This window comes from Rhea americana, unplaced genomic scaffold (assembly GCF_003343005.1).
Source record: "Rhea americana isolate MKP2758 unplaced genomic scaffold, rheAme1 scaffold_308, whole genome shotgun sequence".
NCBI lineage: Eukaryota > Metazoa > Chordata > Aves > Rheiformes > Rheidae > Rhea > Rhea americana.
In genome coordinates, this window is record NW_028186433.1 from 381,762 (window position 1) to 403,266 (window position 21,505).

Genomic DNA, 21,505 nt, shown 5'->3' on the forward strand with positions numbered 1-21,505 from the left:
CCTGCCAGTCAGAGTGACGGGCTGCGCGGCTGGCCGGGTTCTAGAGCCGGGCGCGCGCCGGGTTCTAGAGCCGGATGGACCCGCTGCGGCAGCGCTGCACCATTTCCCCTCCCGCCGGGCTGAGGCCCTGCTGCCCCCGCYTTTTCCCCTCCTCTCACTCTGGAAAAGCCAAATGCAGGCCACCTGCTCCTTTAAGCCACTGTTTTGGGTGGATGGCAAAGACACCCAGGGGAAGGAAGGAGTCTCTTGGCCCTTGACCTTGCTTGCTTGCTGTCATTAGGGGTATAGGATAGCAGAGGGGGTTTTAAAAAAATAATAAAAGCCTTAAAAAGCGCTTTTTAATTCAAGAAAAAAAAATTTAAAAATCCAGAATGAAAAAGGACTGAAAGGGTTTCCCCCCCCCCCACCTCCTTTCAAAAGGAAAGGGCTTCAYACCAGACATGGTTATTCATAGGGAGAGATGATACCTCCTATTAGTTGGTCTAGTAGGAGAACTGATTTTCCTTGACTTTGTCCTCTGGTCATCACAGCCRCCCCCCAGTTCGTCTGCAGACTGCAGCAAATGAAAAATGCAGGAGTCATATAATAAATAGTTCTTCCATTTTTAAAGTCCTCAAAACCCCCTTTTCAGCTTCTCCACCATCATTACATTAAGCACTGTAATCCTATACTGTATCTGTTAAAAGCTGCCAATTGTGAAAGTAAAGTTCTGCGGTCTTAATTTGAAGGAGTGAACTCTAGCCTAGTGTATTTGAAGTTCAGTATTTCCTCCCCTTTCATTAGCAGCTGATTTTAATGAGAAAGCGTTTGTGGTGGTAGGAGTGGAACTGCTGACCTGCTACATTCACTCACTTGCTGATGTAAGACACCTGATGACAGTCGCCTGCAGTTTTAGCATATCTGTCTGCCAGGCTGTCTTGGACACACAAACTGCAAACAGAATACATTCTCATTAAATAGCTCTCCAGTGACTTTACTGGTCAACATTAATACAAATGACTTTGGGGAGGGAATTCAAAACACAATATAGCAGGCCCACAATTCTCCTCCTCCGCAAAACCTCCACCTTTCCTCTCTCCTATTGCTCCCTACAAAGCACAGCTCTCTATTAGACTTACTGATTTGCTCAGGCTTCTTGCTTCTGATAAGGGGGAAAAAAATTCTAGTGTAGGTCATTCTTGGAGTAGGAAGAAGAGAGATCATCAGCTTCTGCTTTCATTCCACCTGTGGGATGCCAACATGCACATCATTCTCAATGGTCTTCTAAATTCTCCATGGTTTTCAAGCTATGAAGTGTTGCACTAATGTCAGCAGACTAAACGGACGCAGAAAATTTAAGACCAGTGACGGTGATGCTACAACACTAACAAGGTCAGCATGATTTGGCTGAAGTCAGAAAAAGATTTCTAGTTTTCCCATCTAGAATTAGTCATGTCCAGCTTATAGCCATTTGTTTTCATTTCAAGATTATCCTTTAACTTAAATAATCCCTTCCATTCCCTGGTGTTTTCTCACTAATACATTAAGATAATAATCATATCTCTATTCAGGCTTCATTTGTAATAGAAAAGTAAGCCACTCTCTCTTTTCATAATACCAGCTTTGTATTTGTAGCATCTTCCTGAAAGTTTCATCCCTGTTTCCATTTGAATACATTTCTCCTGTAGTGACAGCGTCATCATTCCTCTGAAACCAACTTTYATACACGCTTTTTTTCCCCCACAGCCTTAATGTGGCTCATTTATCCTTTATCAACTAGTAAATCCACCTTCCTTTCTTCAGTCACTTCCAAGTAATAAGCTCTTGGCATGCTTTACAAATTTCTTCTCACCCCTAAATTCACTGCCTTGCACTCTCTATTGCTATATTTCACCTCCTCTCTACTTATCACTCTTCAAAGTCAAATGTCTAAGATAGTCTAATTCTCTTATATTATGAAGCCTCCCACTTTTGTTCAAATTTAATTATCACACTGTGTGCGCCACGGTCATTATCGAAAGGTTTAAACGAGATTACTTGTGGGATCAGGATTTGAGGAATTCAGTATTAATTCCCCACTCCACCAGCTCCAATGTCAAAACACTCTGTTGCCACCTCATCTTTYGGTATGATTGTCTTCCAGTTCATGCCATCACAGCAAATTCTTAGTTGAAGGTTGCCCACATCATTTAAGAGCTACTGCTTTCCAGAACAGAAGCTTCATTTCTGTGAATAGCAGCTACAAAACATAATTTTTCAACCTGAAGTTATTTAGCTTGCTTGAGGTTTTCCATGCAAAATCATCTATGCATCATCAGTAGACACACTCACACTGAGATTCTTCAGGAACTATTGTTTACAGTGAGATTAGTTAGTGCACTCATAAATAGAGAAATTTATAGAGGCCCAATCGTTTAATGCCATCACACAGCATGAAATAAGAAAACACTGCCCCTATCTTAGGGATTTAAGAGCACTGCATGGAAAACCAGTAACTTCTCAGAAGTTACACAGGAAGTTGGAATGGACCTTTGGGATTTAACTCTTGGCATCTGTTCTCAATCTTTTTTTTYCTATTTTGATAATGTTTCCATTTTTGCAGGCATACCTGTTTGCCTCAAGAGCCTCTCCTCCTTGCTRTCAGAGGTACTATTTCTTCTTTCCTTCCTGTTTCCCTTCTTGTTTAGGGACATGCATCCTTCCTGGGGAGCCTAGCAGTCACCAGGCTGAGCCTTGTCCCACGACAAGACTTCCTTACGATCCASAGCCAGCCAGACCGAACAGGAGTAGTGAGAAGAAAATAATGTTTTGGGGGGTGAGGAGGTGGAGCCAACAATCCTCGTGAATCTTCAGAGGAGACATGAAAAGGTGCTGTTCCTTCTGCCGCTCTCAGAACAGTAGTCTTGCCGAGTCTAGGCTGTTCTAGTTTTGCTAACACTTTCTTGCGGTGTTATCAATTCTGATAATCTGAATGTAGAGTTAACTGAAAACCATCAGAACCAACATACTAATCCAAAWTCAGGACAGCATGGCAGAATACGTATTGTCCAAACCTTACCTTGGTTCCAGGAGAATACATCAGCCACGTGAAAAATCCCTGCTAAGAGGCATGYCATGCTGCTGAAGGCAGCACTCCAGTAGAGGGGGCTCTAAAGCTGTCTGATAAAAGAGTTGGAGACATTCTCCCACTGAGGGCAAAACTAAAGAGAAGAAAGAGGTGGAGGAAGGATGTTAAAAATTGCCTGCTCAGAAGTAATGACCTTAAAACCAAGTAATCTGAACCGTTCACAAAGCAGCACTAATAATAATAAAAAGGACAAGACTAAATGCTTGTTACCATCACAGTCAGAAAAGTCATGTCAGAAAACACTTTCTCTACACACACACACACACACACACATATATATCTCGTATTATTGTGGAGAACTATTTTCAAGCTACTTATTGATCAGTGATTAAGTTCTTTTCACTTACAGGTAGCATCAGAGAAGAAGCAACTTTCTCATGGTCACAGAGCAAGCAACTAAACCATGCCAGAAGTCAGCTGTTTCTTTACATTCAAAGGGCAGAGATCCTCTCATTCCCTCTTCTGTGCAAATGCCTCTATTTTACTGCACCAGCAGACAGTCTGGTTTTTGTCTCGTGTACCAGCTCCTGACTTTTTGAACTAGCATCTCTGACTTGCAAAAGTTGCTGCCCTTCTCATGGGAGTTAATTAAGGCCCAAACTGGTGGCTTCCAGGTGTATTTTAGAGGCTTCCTGTCCTTATCACTGAGAGGACAGAACACCTATAGAAACAGCCCCACTTCCTGTCCAGTGGACACATTGCAACATCCTACTGGTCCTAATAAGAGAAAAGATGGCAAATCAATGTCCATAACAACAGAGTTGGTGTCTCATTAGATGCTGAGGATGACAGGTTTAGTTCCCTCAGCTGGCATGCTCACTACCACTCTAAGAATAGCCACTAACATGCTTTTTGCTATGTTGCCCATAATYCCATACTGGGCAGGCCCAGGGGAGTTTACAGCTCCGTTGCACTGAACGGAAAGGACAGACCTGTGTCAGATTTTAAGCAAGAGTTAATCAAGGAATAGTGATTTGGCTTTAGAATGGATGCTACTTTTCTGCTTTAGTTACTTCCCTAAGGAAAAGATCAAATTTTCCCAGTTGCAAGTTACTAAGATGACAGGTAGAGCGTAGCCTTCTTTTAATATTTGCTGCTTGAGATTAAGCATCACTTACAATTCTGTATAGAGAATTCTGAAGCACAAATCCTGGGAAAACAACTGAGAAGGATGTAAATACTTTTCCAGAGTAAAAGACAAACAATTTTAGAAGGAAAGGATCTTTTCCAAATACGGTTACTAAAACAGAGTCCTTATATAGCTGAAAAACAGTGCAGCATCTTTACAGCAAATCTTTCCATTGTGGTCACGAAGATGAATAAACTCTTATTCCAAAGAACTAGCGAGGAACCCAAAACTGTATTATTTGTCAGACAACAGATGAAAGAATTAATCTAAATACTTACTGAAGTCATCAGTCCTGTCACCAAGTTCTAAGGCAGAACCAAGCTTCCAAGTTCAGCCTCCCTATTCCCCTCTAGGTCACAGTCCCAGCAACCACATCAGAGACTGAGCCTGTAAAGAAAACATCCTTTAACAGGGGTCACCCACACAAGGGAGAGACTCAGAAGCTAGATGACTGCCTAATTGCTTTGTCTGTATTTTGCCTGTATTCAAAAAGCCGTAGAGATCAATTATTTATATTAAAAAAAAAACCACACACCCTTTCCCTCATTTAAAGTAAAAAAACCTGCAGGCAGATAATTACCATTTGTTGTATAAGGAAAAGTACTATGCAAAGACGGCAGAAAACATAAGAGCAGACACCACTAGCGTACAGGTCGTATGTAGCATGTTTGTTGTAAGAAAGTAAGTGTGGGTGTACTTTAACATAAACCATTCAGTTCAAGTTCTTTCATGCCTATGTTCCTAATAATGCTATTACTCAGATTAACTTGTAATTTACAGCAACTAGAACGATCGAGTTTGTGGGGGAATCTGTAAGACGAGTGATCCAATAAACCTCACCAGTTTTGCAGAGGTGAGGCAAAATAAGCCAATCGCCTTCCTTTTACAACAATAAACCCCCCTATTTTAAGCAGTTCTCTGCTAACCCAGCAGTATGTTTTAACTCACCACACAGTGAATTGMAGTCAATCTACAAATGTTCCATTTTTATTACAAAGTATGAAAAGCAGAAAATACCGTACCTAATACACAGGAGGCTCAAACTTAGAAAGAAGGTTAAAAAATCTGAATAAAACTACATAGGAAGCAGGAAATAGCATAAAAGGATGCAACATTCCACTTTCAAGCGATTCCAGAAAATTGCCTTAAAATTTACAGAGTTTCCATGACTCAGGTGTTAAATCCATCGTAACAAAACCTTTTGTATAGTCTCCATAAAAATAAAGGAATATAGGGACATTGCAGTTATCCATATCAACAACATATGTTGGTTGAATAGCAGGGTATTAGGAGTCTTCTAGGAGAGGAGAGTAGCAAATTCGCAGGTATGGAAGGTGGAGAAAATAAAAGAATAGAAGTAAAACTACTATTGCTTTAACATATTTTAGTGAGAACAAGAAGTCAGAAATTTCATATGGATGTTTGTACAATCATGCTACAAAGATTACACCTTCAGGAAATTACCACAACGGGACTGTGAATGGGAACAGCAGAAGGGAAAACACACATAAAAGTAAACATCTACTTGACTACTGATAACAAAAATGCTTCGGCGCAACAAATTTAAATTACATTTTACACTGCGAGCAACCCAAGTTTAAAAAAGTTCCTTTTAAATAGTAGATATCATAATTCATATTCACCATGTTATCAAGAAAGCATCACATCGCTTCACAGCTGTACTATYGACTCTTTCGTCCACTAGTTCTTGCATTTCTGCCTTTGTTCARAATTGACAGACCAATCCCCATCTCTCATAGAAGAGACTTGAGATTTGCATGTTTTACCAATAGGAAAGCAAATTCTAAGAGATGCTGACTTCTTGGTATGAATGAGAGCTAGAAAACAGGCTTACAGCTAGTCATGGCTGCAATATTTTTCAGGAAGTTAGCTGATTAGTTCTTTTGTTAGATTTTCTGAAAAGGAAGAAACTTTAAGAAAAATCAGGATTTTCTCTGATGAGTACAGAAATATTAGCTTGATGCTAAGTACCAGTGGCTTTGCAAACAGTTATTTTCTGAAGTTAGATAGAAGCAAACAAGTCTTRCAAGCGACTTTGCCTCTGGAGTTCGCCATGACTTGCTAAATGAGCATTCAGTGACTGGTGTCCAGTTGCATTTTTAACTACTGCTTTTCAGTGCTGGTGAAAAGTGCTCATCTAAGGTTCTGGAGATCTCTTCCTAGAGGAAGAGTCAGGGGTATGCTAAACTCTCAATATCCTTGAGAAGAGAACATTTCCTACTTCTCTAGGATAAGCAAAAGGAAAAAAAAAATAGCTGCATCCCTAAGCAAACATGAGAAAGTGCTCTTTAAGTGCCACATACAAGTAATTCCCTGGATTCTCTGCAAAGGCTGAGAAAACTGGGGACACATTTGACAGGACCTTGCCTGTTCCAGAACAGATTTTGGACACCTCATTTTAATGTCCACTGGACAATAAATTCAGGTCTGGAATACTGTCTGACAGTAGAAAGTAGTAAATATGTATCAGAGAACTTGTATGTTGATAAGATTAACATGATTTGGATTCGAGRTGATAGGACTATTTTGCTAATAAGCAATAGGAAGACTAAACCCTTCAGTATTTCGATAGACCTGTTGCTGTGCAATCTGTTGAGCCAATAGCTTACCCTTGGTGTCATTTATCCTCTCAGGACATACTGAAATGATTTAAAACACTGCTAAGAAAGGSAAATGACAAGTTCAAGAATTCAAGTTGTGTGAATTTACAGACAGCAGCAGTCCTTTTTCCATGGCAAACATCAGTGATCTGAAGAATTCACCCATCACATAGCTTTATACAACCAACCTGCCATTACTGCCATCATTTTCAAAAGGTGGAAAAGATGATTCCCGAACTTTGTCAAGTTCCTAACCAAAGCAAAGGGACTTTATCTGGGTGACAGCAGCACTGTATCACTTGGGCTGGCCTTGCAAGACTATCATTTGCAGAAAATAGAGCTTCAGTCTGTAACATTAACATTGTTGTCAAGTGCTCGTTTCTGGTGTTCGCTAAAAGCAGATGAGGACTCACTAAATACCTACAATCACAGCCAGTTTAGGATTTCAGGAACTGCTGTATTTAACACTTTATACCAAACACAGACAAACACCTACCGTAAAAAGACTGAGGAAGAGMTGACTCTCTTCCCAGCCTTACCAAAAATACACTCGTTAAAGTGCCATCTGTAAGAGAACAAAACAGACACACTCAGCTTTCTTAATTTACAACAAGCACAAGAACATCTGTGAATTCAAACATATTAGACTTTTCCTCTCACTTAGTCTCTGGTTGGCAATGATCTACAATTGAGACCGACGTCTCCTTGTTACACCAGGCAAAAATAGATCTTTTACTATTATCCAGAACATTCAGCGGACTAATTACAGCTAAGTTTTGAAAGGATCATTAATTTTGACTTATGAGAGGCAATGCCTCCCCCTTTAAGTACATTTCAAGGTTCCATAAGGAACAACCTGTATTATCAGTCTTTCATTCCGTTCTCTAAAACCACTGTTTCCTTTCTAAATAGATTGTCAAAGCACTCAGATCTTTGCCTATTAAATCCCTGCACACAGAAGTACAAGTCCAGTAGATGCAACCTACCATAGGCAGTTTTCTTTAGACACTTACAGAGTTAATGTACTAACATACTAATTCAATATTCAACCTTTTTCTCCTGTAGCTTTTCACTTCAATAATGAATTTTACATGACCAGGATCTTCTGGATGAGAGCTAATATCCTAGCAACAGGTTGTCCAAATAACAATCGGCATCTAGCAAAAGCTTGGTTTAAACAGAACAAACCAAACAAACAATAGCTCAGGATCTGGAATTAATCAACTGGAAAAGTGATACAGAACTAGCAGAACCCAAGGAAACGTCACTTCTGTCCCAGAATCAGTGTCTCATTTGTTTTTAACAATATCATGTTATTTTCTACTTTGCTAACCTCACTGAGGCTCAGACTTTCCCCTTAATGCTACTTTATGCTCACGGGATAYGAGGAGTTTGAAAGCAGTTGCTCTGCAACATCTAGCAAGCACAAAAATTTTCAAGATCAAGTGCTGAAACAGCTGTTCCCATAAACTTCAGGAAAAAATTTTACAGCTGCTTTACACCCAGCATAATCAATTGAATGTTAAGCTAGAAGAAATAGGTCATCATATTTCACTGATTCATAGGCTACAGTGACAAGTCTCAAGGTTTTGTTTCTTCYTGCAGATGAACTTGAACCAGCAAGTAGACAGTTTGTTCACCGCTACTGTGTCAGAAGGTGTTGGCAAAAGGGTACTGAAGTCTCTTGCTCTTCACCTATATGGAAGTGCCTTTTGTATTACAGAACATCTCACCCATGAGGATTTTCATGTGTTTCTAGTCATTAAACTTCCAAGTGACTTCTTTGAAAAAAAGCTATTTTAAGTAGCATTCCCGTGTTCCGAAACAGCCTCTAGTGATTTCAAATGAAATTTCATGAAGAATGACAACAGACTATGCCCAAAGCAACATGTTATTGATCCAGAAGGTAGCCCAACTGGCTCAATAAACAAGATATGGGCTTTATTTAGAATCCACTGGAGCCTTCAGAATTCCTTCACTTGCCTTCAAAGAGCTTGGAATCAGACCCTAGTCCCACAAGTGAACTTCAAGCAGAGGGACTTGGACTGGATCCTCTCCAGGTTCACTACAGAACTTTTTTTAACAGTAGCAAAAGCTACCTGGTTATTCAGACTGTTAGCCCCTTTACACATGCTCTCTCTTCATCATCTTAGCGTAACAGAGATTGTATTCCTGTAAGAACGGACTGTATTTGCCATTAGGTATATATAGCCTATGGAGTCTTGTAGCGACTCAACTTCCAACTAAATTAGCTTAGTCTTTTTTAAAGCACAGCTTTACAATTGCCAAAAAAAGAGTCTTAGCTAAGCAGCAGAAGCAATCATCTTTTTAACTTATCTTTTACCACCCGTAAGAAATGAGACTTCAAAGCATAAARGGGACTACTGAAAGTACTAGTGTTACAGGTAGTTCCCATCATTCCCCAATCCACAGCAGGTTAAGTGAAGAGGTTTTGTCTGTAACAACTAGGTTTGCACTCCAAGTTAGAAATCTTCTTAGTAACAGCACATTATGCCTACTGTTTGTAATTAAACAGTACAAGTCTGTGTATTTATTTTTACGACTAAAACTACGCCTGCAATTAGATGCTGCTGCTAAAAAAAAAAAAGTGCCTAGTTTTCACTTCTTAATTCTGCGCTAGCATTTTCCAATTTAAGATGAAGTGCTATTGTGAAGAATGATAACCTAATTTTTTGGATAATGCTATTCTGATATCTAGACCAAATCTGTCTGTGGCACACGTCACTCTCAGCACTGCAGCTAGTAAGAAAAACTGACCTTAACATAGTCAAGCTTTCTGTCAGAAATTCCACAACTGAACACAGAACGTCACCAACAATGCATGAGCTTGAACTGTATTTTAGCCTCTCTTGGCTCCCTGATATTAAAAGGGATAACATAATAGAGCTATCACTAATCAGTTCTAATCTAATTCATAAAGTGGTGCTTTGGAACTGTATGTTGAAAAGTAACCTGGAAAAGAAACATTATTTTCATTGTGTCCACAATGACAAAGCTTTTCCCAGGTTCTGTTCTATATTGGACAGTGGTCTTAGCATCAACTTCACTGTTCAACAGCAATTGCTCTTCACAACCTGCCTTCCCTGCATAAACTTAAAAAAAAGATAAGGTTTGCCATGGTACTGCTATTTATAAGGCTGCCTTTAGTCGTAGGTGGATACTCACTGGATTGAAACAACTTTGATAGTTTGACATGTACATCAAAATCCAGCTGGTATTCCTCACAGTCCAGCTATGGTTGTCATGTCTTTATGGGGAGAGTACCATGGAGCATTAACCTCAATAGCTATGTTGTGTTAAGACTTTCCTAAAGATTTTTAGCATGCCTAATRCACCCAGCTTTGACTGCAAAACATTACTGTAGAGCAATCCACTATCCAATATGGAAACAAAAGCCCCAGAGTTTCATCCCCAAAGACATGAAAATGACTAGCACCAACCCCCAGCCTTGATGGCACAGTTTCTTTCGATTTAAATCCACCTTTGTGCATTACATTAGGGAATTACATTAGGGAATCATTTCTTTTAGAGAAACAGCTTTCATTTGGATAGTAGACCAGCTTTTCCAACACATCTCACTCATTCAACAAGATCTGACAGTACAAAGCAAATACACTTAGGAAAAAGATTGCTTTGAGCACCTTTCAAGAACTCCCAGGAATACAAACCAAATGCAAAKAAGTGCCAAAATTCACATTAACCACAGAATCTTGCTCAGGTTATTTGCCAATCAAGCAAGGTACAAAGTGTGAAACCATTTTATTTTGGTTCAGATAGTAAGTCTTCTAAGGGGAAATCATTTGATTGGAAATGTCAATCCAAAGTCCATTACAAATCACTTTTTTTTTTTTCAGAAGTCATTTACCTCACAGATAGCTCAAGTCATGCAAGTATCTTCTTTCTGAAACCTATTACCAATCTGTTACCTAACACAACTTCAGGAGAGACACAGTAAATTCAGTTATAATTTAAAAACAAGGCCTACCATTTTAACAACTGCCTACAGTATCAGAAAAGTCTAAAGAAATTGTGCAACAAATACTTGTACTTCACAGCACCAAGTGATTCTGCCCAGGTAACCAAGTATAGAGAGCCAAGGCAACAGTTAATTCTGGCAGGCCTTTACTGCCAGGGAGCCTACAGTGTTACTGTGATTCCTATCTATGAGTAGATCCTGCTTTGGGCATATGCAAGTGGATCACATATCAAAAGTAAGAATTAGGGAGAAAAGCCTTACTCAATAGAAAGTTAGCCCAATATATAAAAAACATACAAATGTTTAAACAGTTTAGAGGCAGAAACAACAGGAACAAAGATTCCTGCCAAGGTGGCTGTTAACAACAGTGTCTTTTCCCCACCCTGTTTTGCACTTATATCTATTAAACTAGCTGAATGTGCTGCCTCAGCAGGCTGACAAACACATGGACATATGCAGCAACTTAAAGCCTGCAAGCTTATTAAACACAGTCAAACAAATATACAGAACTTTTTAACTGAGAAAAAAAAAAAAAAAAAAAAAAAACCCAAAACCCAGAACCCAGAAGGTCCAAGAGGCTCAGCATGTCTCTGCATTTTAGAGTCTTGGAGAGACAGGCGACACCTGCCATTAATTCTTGTAACAGTTTCTTGGAACAGTAGATGCAAAGCAACAACAGATACTGGCCACTTGATTTGTGTTGTTCTTACTTTAGAGGGGAGGGGAAATTATACAGCCCTGCCTCAATTTGGAATGAAGCAGTAATGTTACACTCTCAAAATCTCCAGGCAGTTGTTGTAGCAGATAGCTATCCAGTCTGGCTGAGTTGATGCCCACTGTACATTGTTGATTTCTCCCTCTGCTGTATAGGCCAAGATAGGGTCCTCAATGGCACGAGGCATTTGCTGGATATCCCAGATGAGAGCCTGATGGTCATCCGCTGCAAACAGACAAGAACATCAGAAATAGAATAAAGGTATTACAAGATCTCCAAATATGACTACTAAAAGGGGTACACTCTGAGAAGCCCGATAGTAAATGACTGTTGCATTCCAATAAGAACTCGAGCCAGAGATAAAGTGATGCAACTCTGCTCCAACACAATTAACCTGCACATATCATTACACATTATCCTAGACAGTTAAAAAAGAATCAGTGGAACTCACATCTGTTGAAAACTTTTAAGAATTAGACTGAAAAACACTAAGCAGCACTAAAATAGAGTAGCATTAGCCAAGGGAGACACTGTGAGGAACTAGTGAGACCCATGTCTGAAACATGTAATCTCTAGCRTGTAGTATGTGCCTCAATTTTCATACAAATTTTAGGAAAAAAGATCACTAATAAAATGAGCACCTAAAAATGAAAAGGCCTTCTAAACTGTAGATGTTCTTTGGCAAAAGGCAGGAAGTAAAAACTGCATGAACATTTGGAGATAGAGAGGACTTTGCAAACATAATGGAAGTCTCCCAGACTTTCACAGATACAGAARGCTAGAGATGGATCAAGAATCTCTTTCCATGCCTACCTGCTGTACAAATATGGCAGGAAGAATGAGGTGCCCAAGCAATTCCATTTACACATGCTCTGTGGTTGTTTAACCTGGCTACAGGAGTGCAGGGAACTCTAACATCTAGAATCACAACCTTCAGGAAGAAAAAAAAAAGTTAATTAAAAAAAAAAAAAAAAGGAAAAGAAACCCAAGTTAAGCTTTTCTTCAGAAAACAAAACATTTTGACTCTATATAAATACAGCACTTCCTAAAGGATGCCTTGCAAACACTGTTCTCGAAGAGCTGGTCAGTGTCTTGAAAGGAGTCAGACTTCACAGGCAAGGGCTTGAGAGTTATACAACCGGCCAAATGAGTTATACTTCCCTGAAGCAGCACAAGTGACAAACTAAGATATACTGCCTTGTGCACTGAAGTGAGAAAGAACAAGGTGACTGAAATACTTGTATTTAAGATTTCATATAAAGACTATCAACTGGCTTACAACCCTCTCTTAGAACAGATCTGCAAATTTACAGTGCTCCCCAAGTTTTCTCTTTATCTCCAGCTTAATCAGTGCAGTAAGAACTGGTCCTTGTCATACTCCACTTCAGGCACTGACACAGGATTCTCTGGCCCCAGCCCAGCCCTTACTTCAAAGGGCTGAGTACTAACGAGCGGGGCACTTGCAAAATCATAACCACCAGCACCTACAGAAGAAAAGCTAGTGCCTCACCTCCATGCCATCCATGGCCATTGTAGCAAGATAGTTGGGATCCTGCTTATTCCAGCAGAGACGCAGCAGCGGATGGTGTTGCGGGTCCTCATAAATTATGGTGCTGTGTTCCAGGTGACGGAGATCAAACATCCTCACAGAGCCATCTGCACCAACTGAAGCGAACATATCTCGACCACCACCTGCACGGCTAAATGCTATGTCATACACCTGCTCAATATTAGGGCAGAAAGAAACAAAGCCTTAGGTTTAACGAGCAGTAAAACAGATTTTCCATATGAATAGCAGATCTATTAGTGCTATTTTATGTCAGATATTTGACTTTCCTAGTAAGCTTCTAGTTGCTACAGTCACCTTGGGGAGGGGGAAGGGAAGGGAACAGACCACTAAAGGGTTACATTACAGGATCATTCACTGAAGCTGAACATTAAAATTTCTCAGACTCAGATTTTTATTGTAATTGCTGAAAAGTAGCACTATAYTGAAACAAAACAATCCTGTAAATTACTGCCTTTCGATTCCAGTTTGATGTTTTATKTCATTTTTCTAAAACATTCTAGAACATAATCTGATAAAAAGAGCAAATTCAAGTCTGGATTCTATAATGAGTAAACAGAGTAATTCTGTTTGCCAATACTATGGTTTTAATTTGGTCTTCWAAACTATACGTCTTAATTTTAGATAGATAACCTTTTTTGGTTTCATTTTTTTTCCTAAGAAAAAAGAAAAGGAACAGAGCTTTGCTGGTTTTTCCCACTGCTTTAAAATATGCAATGTAAACAATCACAAGAAGTCATCACCTCTTTGTCATGTGCAATAAGTTGTGTCTTAACATGGCCAGAGACSAGATTCACTCTTCCCAGAACTTGTCCAGTCTCCAGACCCCAAATTGTGCAGGTTGTGTCAATACTAGAGGTACCTAAAACAAAAACATTTGTTTTTGTTAGGGAAGGTCAATGCAACTCCAAGATACAAATTTTCCCATCCTGCAAATCTGATGTACATGTCAAAACCAAACTTTAATTAATATGATATGCTATTGCAACATTAAAGTTGTTTCTGCAGACTCAAAGTGCAGGCTTGGAACAAAGCTCTTAAAAGCTGAGATGCAACACCCCAAAATAAATCAAGTAGTAAATAACTGCGAAGATGCATCATCACTGTTAATTTCTGGACAAATTCCCCTGCCATGACTGGCTGCACTCTTTTGGGAAACAAGCCTCTGCTGGATCAATTATCTCAGATTCACAATTTGTCCCACAGGCTATAATTAAATGTGAAGAATTCAGCCWCCTCCTCCAACTGAATTAAGGGCTCCTGGCTTTACTCTTGCTGCTGAAACACCTTCCCCAAAGAAAAAGCCATTTCGGAAGTTTTCTATTCACTCCACCTAGGATCAATGAGCTGATGCCTGCTGTAACACTACAGACTAACACTGCCTATCCACAAATAAGGAACAACAGAGGCAGCAAAGGAACACCAGTCTATGTGACCCATTCTGTAGTAGATAGCACCTTTCAATACAGAAGAAAGTCTCCATAGTTGTTCAGTTTTGTTTGCTTGAGGCTGTTGTTTCATTTTATATATGTATTTTTTTTTTCCAAGTCTAGGACAATGGCAGTTCCTGTGATGCATCAGCTTGGCCACTCACTGCAATCAATAGTCTGATTACTAACAACAGCAGCCAGTCCCAGCTGGAACTTCACTAGACTGAACTAGGAAGCATGTCTTTCCCATGCTGAGTATTTAGCACTGTGTCATTCTCACCTAGAAGGTAAGGATCCACTTCATTCCAATCAAATGATGTCAACGGAGCACAGAAATCGGAGTTCTTGTTATTGTTCAGCAAACACTCCAGCCGGGTCTCTGTTTCACCCACCTTTAGAAAAAGTGGAACATCTAACTTAAATAGCAACATCAAGGAGCTTGTTCCACTTGCACTTTCAAAACACAAGGTGTTAACTCCAGGTTTCTTTCCTCTCAGCTTTACATCCTAAAGCTCTCAAAAACATAATCATCACCTCTCTCTTCAATAAGGTGATTAAAACAGCACCTGTCCCATGCTGTATCATAACAACCACCTTCTAAATTTGCTTCTCCTATAGCTCTTTATATATAGTCCCATTATAAYTGCATTTAAGAAGACAAGTTATCAGCTGCTCTGACTTGGCTTTATGTTTTCTCCTCCACACTGTAGCAAATGCAAGATGCCCTGAATGGAAGACAGACTCGCTTCAAAAGACCTGGTCTCAAGTGAAAATGAGATCAACATGCAATGGAATTCAGATCATAGATCATCTTTAAGGGAGAATTTACTCACTCTCCACACACGCAGATAGTCACCACTGGTTGCTAACAGATCTGGATATACTCCCTTGGTGTCTGGGATCCACATAAGCTTTGTGGTGGGATAGGGGTGGTCAAAAGTGTTCCTGCAAATGAACTCTGAGCTCTCTTCATCCAAACCAACAAGCTGCACCTGTAAGAAGCCATATTTAAGATAAAGCATTTTAATCAAAATTATCATTTAAAACTACAGCATCAAAACAGAGGATATCTCAGGAGGACACCAGCTGTAACCTCACGGAGGATTGAAATGGACAATCATATTCACATCAGTAAAATGAGAAAACTAAATTAGAGTTTTGCTTATAYACACATGAGAACCTGAGTTAAGCTGCAAGTGCAGCCCCACCTAGGAAGTGAAGCATACATAATCACCATGCTGTTTTAACTTGAAGAAATGATCCTAGAAGGAGCAAAACCCTATCCTAAAGTAGTAAGAACAYCCTTATCTTTTCCACATTGCAACGCCTAGTTTAAATCATAATCTTAATTACATAAAGGTTATTTTAACTCATCTTTAATTCAGCTGATGCAGACAAGGTAGTCTTCAGAGAGCAGGACAAGCTATGGTTTGCATGCCAGTCAATCACAACTAAAGCCCATAGTTTGGAGTATTTAGCCATAACCCTACAGATTGTGACAGATCATATCAGCTAGCTATCAAGCTGTTTTCAGCATCACATTAACTAACGTGCTCTGTCACAACTGCACAAAATTAAAGTACAGATTAATCACATTCCAGAGTCAAAAAGTAAAATAGAATTCAAACTTTGGGAAAGGGAGTTGAAATATTTTAAATTTTTAATTTATTTGGAGACTCAAGCCAAAATATTTACATAATTGACTGCTTTGTGTGAAAAGCCAGCAAAGCAGTTCTGCTGAAAGATTCTAGGTAACTGGGAAGGGCTAATTTGCTGATCTGCAAGAGTAATGCAAGACAGCAGACACGMAGCTATCTCCACATAGCTTGGTTATGACAACACCTGAAGTAATGCTTGAAGTCCCAGACATTATGTTATTAGAAAAATATTGACATGTCAGAAAGCATTCAGAGAACAATATGGTGCTGGGAGGATATGTTTACCCTCGCAGTGACTACAAGACCTAAACAGGATGAAAGCCCCACTGTGTTAAATGCTGTTCAAACACAACAATTCACTGCAATTACTTCATAAGCTGCTCACAGTAGGAACTTCCTAATACTTTCCACACACAGCAGCTTCCTCCTGGAAACAGTAGCTTAATGAACTTTTTATTCCAAGAGGCTTATCTTTACWATTTCTTTGCATCTCTAAATATTTCAGCATAAGCATTTTGCTTAATAAGCTACAAACTTAAACTAGGCCAGAAATCTATCATATGCTTTTTTGCACACAAATAAACCAAACAAATCCTTCACTGACCCTTAAACTATCACATTTAAGAGTCCATTTAGTAATGCTCCTTAACAAATGCAAACTTTGCATCCTGACAAAATGAGAAAATTCTTTTCACCCCGTAACACTAAAATATATACTTAAAATGTTCTTTATTACAGACACTCCTCACTACACTTTGCACTAGCCTTCTGAAGTGATTGACAAATACCTTTCTAACTCCTTTAGGGATCCGAAATACTTAGCAGGTTTTTACAAAGGAAGCAAATTGTCCTTGKTCACAGAAAATCTTGTGGCAAGGTCAGGATCAGAAGACAAATGACCTCTAATCATTTCTTTCTCTCACTTACGCTGTTTTCAGTTGACAAGAATGTATTAGACCTTTACAAAGCAATCAACATAGCCCTATACAGAAGGAAATCTCAAACTGCAAAGGACCTGCTTTTGCTGGTGTCAATTTATATACTCTTGTGCTGCATAATCATGTTTATCCCCTGCTCAGTATCCTACAAATTAACACAGACATACTCACTTAGGGGCAGAAGAAAAAGCAGTGACTGTGTAGCAACTCAATACCTTTGCGATTGCTGACATTTTTAGGCGCAGGCCAGGTTAGAGAACAAAAATTGTACTAGTGACACTGGAAAATCTCCTGGCAACTGCTGAAGATCAGGTATCYGTCACTGATTATCCCAGGCTGTTGCCAGGTCTGACAATTAGGAGCAGGAGGCATTGGTCTGCCCAGAGATAGCAGCAAAAGTAGAATATACTGCTTGAGAACTTCTGTTCTTTCCTAGCTTAGCMTATGCAAAAGTACAACCGCTCTTCTCCTCTTTGGACTTCTTTGCATGTGGTGATTACAGAATCCCTTTATTTATTCTTTTGAGCAGCCTGAATATGAGCAAATGCAATTAATTTCAGGACGATGACGTTAAGGTTTTGCTTCTTCCTCCTGCAAAGGAAACAAGATCTGCTGCTGTCAGGAAGTGCGAGTGTTCCTACCTCAGGAAGGATTGTCTAAAGTCAGATTAAAACTGAGGTGATCCTAGCAGATCAGGAAAAAAAATCAGAAGTCAGAATACAATTTGAACAGTTCTGCATCCACCTGTAATTCTTTCAGATGGGAAAACAAGGACCAGGATGTTTAACCTCCATTAGTTTTCCAATTATGCAGTAGCCAGGAATGCTTCACTATTACTTGTTTCTCCCACACATCAAGATATGCTGCAATCAGATGCGAATCTTCCTATCACAATCCAAGTCTTTACTCAGATGTACTGTGGTAATTAAGTCTTCAGTTGGTAGAGAAATGCCTTTAATCAGCATTCCTTAACTTCTAAAAAATTACATCCCTCTTCAACATAATGTAAAAGAAGCAGACGCAGAATTAAATGATGCCAACTTGGTAACAGCTTACTTCTTGCACAGTTTGAAAAGCAGTCACAGTACTTTGTTTTGTTTTGTTTTGTTTTAAATTATATCCCTGGAATCTAATTAGTAACTACTGAGAATGAGATTTCACAATTATTTTTAGTGTCATGAACAATCAAACATATCTCACTGCATCAATTAACCTTAAACCTGTGACCAATTTTTCTTTGCAGCTCTACACCTTACAGAAAAGAAAAAAAAAAACAGCCTCTGGTAAAACAGCAATCATTAATGCTCCTTGAGTTGAGGCACTGTTCAAGAGAAAGTGGCAATCTAGGAAGTGTGTGGCCATAACACATCAGTCTGTTCAAGTAATGTGAGTCAAGGAATGCACAGCACCACCTCCTACTATTTTCTAAGCTGGACTTAAGTTTCGCCTTACAGATACACCCCTAGATTAGGCTTTCCTGAAGTTTTTCCACAGATCATTGCTGATCCATGAAGCCAAAGTCAGGAGCCAGGAGAACAGCGTTMGTAGCAAGATCTATTAACACCTCAGTTCCATCCAGTTACGCCGACGCTCCATGAGAAATTCTGAAAGTTGATGGTAKTTCACGAATCCAAGGAGTTCAGGGAACACTACTCTAAGTATTTTTAGTTCTTCTAACTGGAACCAAGTCATMTCTCTTCTCCTGCCAGTGACTTGATCAGCAAAGGTGTATGAGCTGAAACAAAGCTCCCTTGAGGATCATATAGTTCTTGGCAACTACTTTTCTGGTAGAGAACACAGCTCGTTAGGGGGAGGGAGGGGGAGCTGACAGCAGTTAGGAGAGTCTGGGAACTGGAGGAGGGGGAGCTGACAGCAGTTAGGAGAGTCTGGGAACTGGAGAATGCAATAAATTAGGCTTTGGCAGTCAATATATTGGAATTCCCCAAAAAACAGAGGCAAAAAATAGCCATTTCATATTTGTAACAGATAGGGGGTACTTCAAGCTCTGATAATTTTTACAGAAATAGAAACTTAGAGACACAAATAAGACAAGAACCTGTCCTCTCTCATTCACTATATTACCCCACAGCAGGCACTTCTGCTGCAAGGAAACTTGGTATGTTAGATCTTTTTAAAAACTCCTTCCCCCTCTCTTTTTAWTAAAACAGAAGATTAAAAAGGAACAAGTATTTTCATCTGGTTAGATTTTCAGAGAGCTAGAATTGCTATTCCAGACTTATGTTTTAATCACTTGCATGAACAGACAGAAGCTGGAGTCAAAAAAAAGTTTGCAGCTAGCACATCCTTCATTTAACCACRCAGTACCTGTCCATCAGTTCAAAAACCAGACAATGCCATTTTCTTCCTAAATATTTCAATAACCTGCATAGAATTCAGAGGAATGGCCAGTGTCACAGTCAGTCAGCAAAAAACAACTGAAAAACTGTTTGCAAGCAAGCTCTTTCTAGTCTGTAAAATAAGGAGCCAATAACAATTCTCTAAGCAGTAACAACATCTGCATTTACCTAGGACAGCGCTCTCTGTTAATGACCCTCCTATTTGGAAGAGTGTATTGAAAGCACTTTGCAACTGCTAAAAAACAAACAAACAAAAAAAMCCCCACYGYGYAGCATCAGAGACACAGCAAAATGTCTCAGCAAAGTGAAGGTCACGTTACACTAGATTTATTGAACAGGCTTAATTTTTAGCAATGCATCTTTGTTTCTATAGCAGCAGCATCCAGGCAGGCATCTCATTCTCATACAATTACTTTCCAGTTCTTGATACCATGTAGATCTCATAGAATGCAGCATTTACAGGGACTGAAGTCAACAGGATAATAGTTATCCCTGAAGCACAGAGGTCAAAAGAATCCAAGGGAAATGTTTACAGACAGCAGTAATTTACATAGTCCTACACAATTTCCGTCTGCAACAGCTCCGATTGCAAAGGGCAGAAAAGGGACTGGTTGACTCAACTGCTTTTCACTTGAAGTCTGAACTGAAAAGCAGACTCAGTCCTGTCTTAATGTAGGACAGCCATAGGGAACGGTCCAAACTTAAGAGTTAAAGGTCACATAAACCATCCTTCTGCACCTTAAAGCTTCACTTTGTCACCTGTCAGCAGACAGACACAACTATACATGCTTATTAACRAACTCCATCACTCCTAAACAAAACACTGCTTGCGTCTGTTATTTTAGGTTCTCAGAGTACATACTACACAAAACATTTTAAAGATAATCTTTAAACAATGGAAAGTTTTCAAGTTCAGCAATCTGCCTTTCTCCAAAATCAGAACAGAGCTCACACATGTGCAAGGACATAACTTACGTTCAGCCAGCAAGTGGGCTACAACACACTCAGTACACACTCAGTACAAGTATCATGACATGGAGTACTGCAAGGGCAGTAAGTTAACTACCGTAGGAAATGTCACCTCAGCCCTATGGCCACCCCATCTCATTACAACCTTGCATCAAGCCCAACTCCCAACACCAGCTTTCTGATATTGTTTTCTGCAATTTCCATTAAGCAGCTTGACAAAGCTACAAAACACATGCAGGCTACATACAAAGTTGTATTTGCAAACTCTTCAGTTTTATATAAATTTTAGTATRCTCTATATCTATTTCATTTTTTCTCCTCCGATTGTATGCATTCATCATATCAGTTTAGTGCACTGAAGTCTGTTTAGAAAGGACAGTGCAAGTGTTTGAAGAGGTGATGACATAGCTTGTATTRCCATTGCAAAGCCCCTGATTATACCTGGCAGGGAAATACTAAAGATATAATCTCATGCTCCAGGACACCCTTGTCCCCAGGGAAGGGGCAAGTAACTGAAGAAGCAGCAAGAAGTTTTTATATTAAGAAAAGTTACTGCACTCAAGTCCTCCACAGCACTGAAACACACCGAGTAGGGCACTATGCCTCCGACAAAGCCTTATGCAGCTGCCACAAGCACAAACTCGAGCCCCGCCACAAAACTTCGCGGCACGTTGAGGAAAAGCCGCGTAAGCTGCACCGAGGAGCTCCTCCGCGCCGAGGGGCGGCGGGCAGAGCCCCCGCAGCGCTCCCGCCGCCCCAGCCGCTCGGCCCGGGGCAGCCCGAGCGCGGCCCCGCTGCCCCGGAGCGGGGGTGGCGGCTCACGCCGGCCCCCGGCTCCTGCCTGCCGCTGCCCACCTTGTTGTTATACTCTTCCACGAAGCTGCCCAGCGCCAGGCGGAACCGCTTGTCCGGCCGCACGCTCCAGTTCATGGCGTAAACGGTCCAGGGCGCCTCGTATTTGTAGATCTCCTTCCGCTTCCCGTGCAGCGACATGGCGAGGCGGCGGCGGCGGCCACCG

The 21,505-nt window shown here is 40.1% G+C and overlaps 1 protein-coding gene across 1 annotated transcript; it reads right to left on the bottom strand.

The window, feature by feature from the left end:
* Positions 1 to 5,194: 5,194 nt before the first annotated feature.
* DCAF7 (DDB1 and CUL4 associated factor 7) lies at positions 5,195 to 21,499 on the bottom strand. The gene is made up of 7 exons (XM_085309942.1): positions 21,343 to 21,499; positions 15,399 to 15,557; positions 14,846 to 14,957; positions 13,879 to 13,997; positions 13,079 to 13,288; positions 12,382 to 12,499; positions 5,195 to 11,793 (listed from the first exon to the last, which is right to left on the bottom strand). Exons 1-7 carry the CDS (start codon positions 21,478 to 21,480, stop codon positions 11,621 to 11,623), a joined length of 1,029 nt encoding a protein of 342 aa, XP_085166068.1. The 5' UTR covers positions 21,481 to 21,499; the 3' UTR covers positions 5,195 to 11,620.
* Positions 21,500 to 21,505: the final 6 nt, after the last annotated feature.